The 5,209-nt window shown below is 36.9% G+C and overlaps 1 protein-coding gene across 2 annotated transcripts in view; it reads right to left on the bottom strand.

The window, feature by feature from the left end:
• The window catches only part of Ash1l (ASH1 like histone lysine methyltransferase), a 138,558-nt gene that overhangs the window by 53,741 nt on the left and 79,608 nt on the right, over positions 1–5,209 (bottom strand). For both annotated transcript variants that reach the window (XM_010643852.3, XM_010643851.3), the window contains one exon: positions 4,495–4,589. In XM_010643852.3, the coding sequence (XP_010642154.1) occupies positions 4,495–4,589 (95 nt within the window). The remainder of the gene's footprint in view (positions 1–4,494; positions 4,590–5,209) is intronic.

Genomic DNA, 5,209 nt, shown 5'->3' with positions numbered 1-5,209 from the left:
GGGAGACACTTGTAAAAAAAAAAAAAAAAAAAAAAAAAAGAAGAAAAGAAAGATCCCCTACCCCCATAGGTATTTCCAATGTTCACTAAACACGCCATTGAATACAAATAAGTCTCAGTAATAGGGAGTAGAGATACACCACTATACCAGAGATGTCATAGAAATAATACTTCTATCTCCCTAGGAACTTAGTGGATCCTCTGGATAGTTCAAAGCTTGAGTCCAAGATTTAGGTCAGCAAATTTCCTACTCAGGAAAAAATTGGTAGGATTAAAATAGTCGTATTTTCCTTAAATGGGACTTAAACAATTTTTTCCCCCAGTAATGAAAATCTACAGGTGATGTACCTCTGAGCTATATCCCTCCATTTTTATTTCTTAATTTGAATCACTTCTCAGCCTTTTGGCTAAGATCAAGTGTATTTCTTACTTTGAGAGAGGATTCACTAAATTGCTCAAGAAGGCCTTGAACTTGTGATCTTCCTGCCTCAGCCTACTTGGTTATAAGTGTCCACAAATATAACGCTTCAGTTCTTATTTTCAAAGCTTATTTATTTTTAGCACGTTTTAGGAAAGAGCTAAGTCTGCTGAGAGTCTGATTCCACAGCTATTATCTCACAAGTAAAAACAGAAGGCTCCTTTTCAAAGAATTTTGACACTAAGCCCAGAGAATATGGTTTATTCTTATCTTCCTTAAGGAAATACAAATTATTTAGCTGTGAATTAAACCCACAGAATAATTAAGGCAAACAAATTTTTATTTATAGGACTTGTTTATGCCTACTGATTTAAAAACAATGATGGTACGCTGGGGATGTAGCTCAGCACTGTAGTGCCTGCCTGGCAAATGTGAGGCTCTGAGTTCGAATCCCAATAACAACAACAACAAAAGTAATGGTGGTGTGTTGTACTCTAGGGAGTGGGGAAGGAAGAAAATGGAGATTATTTAATTATAGGTTAAGAGCCCCAAAATCAAGAATCCTGAGAGACATACTGGAAGAGAACAGTACAAGGTATAGGATCAACATCTACTACACAAATAAAGGGGTTCCCGGCTCCAATTTTGTATTTAATGAACCCCTTTAAAGCAAGTATGTCTGGATTATGAGGAAAAAAAAACCCTGTATTCTACAGTAAATAATTTACCTTGTTTTCAACCACTTCTTTCATTTGTATAATAAATATATGTTAAACTTCTATTATATATAGGCACTGGGAAATCCAAGTGGGAAAGTCAATGATCCTACACTCTTGGAGCTTATAACCTCATCAAAGAGACAGATTACAAATGCATGAGCACATACTCTAAAGACAACAGAAAGAAACAGTTTTATGATCTCATATAAAGGGAGAGACCTTCCTTTGGTGAGACAATCGGGAAGATCATTTTAAACAAACTGATATTCATTTTGATATTGACAATAAAGGATGAAAAGAAATCAAACATGAGAAGAGTTTGAAGAAGAGCTTTGAGGCAACAGGAATAGTAAGCATAACGATCCTTTGAAAGGCAGGATGCTTTGAAAGGGCTTGGTATGCTCTAAAACTAAAAGAAGACCACTCCACTGTAACACCATACAACTAGTTGTGGTGGTGCTTGCCTATGATCTCAGTACTCAGAAGGCCAAGGCAGGAGGATTACTGAGAGTTTGAGGCCAAGCTTGGCTACATAGTGAGACCCTGTCTCAACAAAACCAAAACCCAAAAACACCCAACGACAAAAAAATAAAAACCATAGTGAACAAGGGAGAAAACTAGGGCTAGCTAGATAGATGAATAAATATGGGATACTTGGGGACAAATCACTCTTAGAAACACAGGGAGGAGTTTGTATTTTACAATGATGGTGATCCACTAACCCTTTTTAAGTTTTTTTTTGCTTTGAGGGGGTCTCACTATGTAGTATAGTTCAGGCTGGCCTTGAACTCCTCCAGACTCTCCTTTCTCAGCCTCCCAGATGCTAGACTTGCAGGCATGTGCCACCATGCCTGGCTTAAAAGGTTTTAAGTACTGTGATGTTGGTTAAGTCTGAAAAGCATTTCTTTCCTTACTGTGTGGAGTGACAATGAGTTAGAGTAAATCCAAAGATGGAAGCAGAAAGATCTGTTGAAAGATGGTGCTATTTGTCCTCACAAAAATTCATGTAGGCTGGGCTGAGGATTTAGCTCAGTGGTTCCACTGCCTTCCTCCCAAGCACAACAACCTGAGTTTGATGCCCAGTACCAAAACAAAACAAAACAAAACAAAACAAAAATTATGTAGGCTGGGTGTGGTGGCGCACACTGTAATCCCAGCACTTGGGAGGTTGAGGCAGGAGGATTGCTGCAAGTTCAAGAGCAGTTTAGACTACACAGTGAGTTTAAGGCAACCTGAACTACATACTGAGACCCTGTCTCAAAAAAAAAAACCAAAAAAAACAAACAAAACCATGTAGATTTGATACTGAATATAACAGTGTGGATATGTGGGGGGGGCATTAAAAAGGTAAGTCAGCTGAGTGGTGGAGCATTCCTGTAGTCCCAGCTAAAAGAGGCTGAGGCAGGAGGATTGCAAGTTCGAGGCAAGCCTGGACAACACTGTCTCAAAAAATAAAATGGCTGGGGATGTAGCTCCGTGGTAGAGTGCCCCTACATTCCATCCCCAGTGTCACAAAAATTGTAACACGGGGATGCTTCTATTATGAATTAATGTCTTTCTTGAGAAACTGGACTAGCTCTCTAGGGAAAGGGCTGGAATTCATGGGACAGAATGAGTCACCATAGCAGCAGGTTGTTACAAAGCAGGCTACCAATGGTGTTCTGATCAATTCTGCACACTGATAGTCATGTAATAAATTATGTCATGAGGTCGTACCAGAGCTGAGTAGAGGCCATCATTGTACTCTCAGTCAGATCTCCAGAACTGTGAGCTGTAACATCTATTTATTATAAGTCATCCAGCATGAGGAGTTTTGTTACAACAAAAGAGAATAAGACATAGGATACTGTAGCAGATGAAAAGAGAATAGTGGCATAGATGTCAGTGATTGCAATGGAATCTGGACATCTTTCAGGCAACATAGTAACAGAACCTGGAGACAGATTAGATGAGGGGTTGAGAAGTGGGAGGAATTTGGTATAGCACTTTATGTAACAGCAAATTATATATAAAAATGTAACTACACTGAGCTTCATCACGCTAAGCCCTTCTGAGACAAGGTCTCTCAAAGTCGTTCAGTCTGGGCTCATACTTGCGGCATTCATGTCTTGGCCTTCCAGAATGTTGGATTACAAGTGCGTACCATTTCTGGCTGGGATCCTATCACTAAATTTATCAAGTAAAAATAAGCTGGCATATTGGTATATTCTTGTAATCCCAACCCTCTGGAATGCTGAGGCAGGAGGATACTAGCTTTGAGCCCAGCCTGGGCAACTCAGAGCCTATCTCAAAGGGGGGGGGGGCGCATGTCCTAAAAGTTACTATTACCTAGTTGCTAAACAAATCCTTGATAGTCTTTCAAAAATGAAAAGAAAGAGCCGGGCATGGTGGTGCATGCCTGTAATCCCAGCATTCGGGAGACTGAGGCAGGAGGATTGCTGCAAGTTCGAGTCCAGCCTGGGCTACATAGTGAGTTCCAGGTCAGTCTCAACTACATAGTGAGACCCTGTCTCAAAAAACAAACGAAAACAAAAACAAAGAAACAAAACAAAAAAAAAAAAAAAAAAACAAAAAAAAAAACAAAAAAAAAAACAAAAAAAAAAACAAAAAAAAAAACAAAAAAAAAAACAAAAAAAAAAACAAAAAAAAAAACAAAAAAAAAAACAAAAAAAAAAACAAAAAAAAAAACAAAAAAAAAAACAAAAAAAAAAACAAAAAAAAAAACAAAAAAAAAAACAAAAAAAAAAACAAAAAAAAAAACAAAAAAAAAAACAAAAAAAAAAACAAAAAAAAAAACAAAAAAAAAAACAAAAAAAAAAACAAAAAAAAAAACAAAAAAAAAAACAAAAAAAAAAACAAAAAAAAAAACAAAAAAAAAAACAAAAAAAAAAACAAAAAAAAAAAAAAAAAAAAAAAAAAAAAAAAAAAAAAAAAAAAAAAAAAAAGAAAAGAAAGATCCTGCTCTATTTTCAAAAAGACTGATGACCAGGGAAAGCAGCTGGCCCTTTGATTATTATAAATCCATAAATCTAACTCTTTTTGAACATGCAAAATATCTGAAGATGAATTGATAACTACTTGATTTTTCTTAAGATGATACATGTTAATGCAATCAAAAGCTAAGCTATAGTTTTTTTTTAAATAGCGTTGTTTATTAAAACCTCAATGGACATGATTTAAGCCATGTTTGCTCTGTACTTATCAAATAATGTACAGAATTCTTCAGAGTAAGTTAAAATCAAATGGTAGAGTGTGAAGCTATGAGAAAGGAAGATATAGTAACAATGCAAACATATGTCCCTCCATCTCCAAGAATCATCATCTCCTCTCAATAATACGTTGTGTGGATGATACTCACCAACATGAATGGGGGCTGGAAATAATCCATATTCATGCTCTCCTGGAGTGTACTCCAGCTTTTCTTTCTTTAACTGGATCAATCGGCTCTTTGGACTGTGATTAGGAAAGAATGAGAAACAGAGGCAATGAAATTTCTTTTTTGTGTTCCAAAATAAACAATGGACACCTAGAATCTAACTTAACAGTGGCTTAGATTATTTTATTTTTTTGAGACAGGGTCACATTAGGGTAGTCCACACTAGTATTGAACTGCATATGTAGTCAAAGCTCAAGATCTTTCTGTCTCAGCCACACCAGTGAGAAAATTACGGGTAGGTGTCACTATAGCTATCTTTTTTTAAAGGTAGCAAACTTTTGTTAAAGTAAAGAAACAGGTTCTGCAGAACAAGTTGGGCCAAGTGAAGTAGGAAAACAAATACACCCTACAGAGTGAGGGCAGGTCACCATGCAAGAGAACACAGGGGCCAATGGATAATATCGTAAATGCACTGTTTAGGACAGGGTATCAAGTACTATTATACATTTTACAAATCTGAAGTCTTGGAAATCCCTTTAAGAAAGAGGATCCTCAGTTGGGTATAGAGGCGCATGCCTGTAATCCCAGCACTTGTGAGGCTGAGGCAGGAAGATCATCATCATCCTGAGCTCAAGGCCAGCCTGGACAACAGTAAATTCAAGGTAGCCTGAACTACACAGGAGACCTTGTCTCAAAA

This window comes from Fukomys damarensis, unplaced genomic scaffold, assembly GCF_012274545.1.
Source record: "Fukomys damarensis isolate Sample0158 unplaced genomic scaffold, DMR_v1.0_HiC HiC_scaffold_33, whole genome shotgun sequence".
NCBI classification, from domain to species: Eukaryota; Metazoa; Chordata; class Mammalia; order Rodentia; family Bathyergidae; genus Fukomys; species Fukomys damarensis.
Note: the sequence above shows the minus strand (reverse complement) of the source record. Positions and strands in the feature narration are given on the sequence as shown.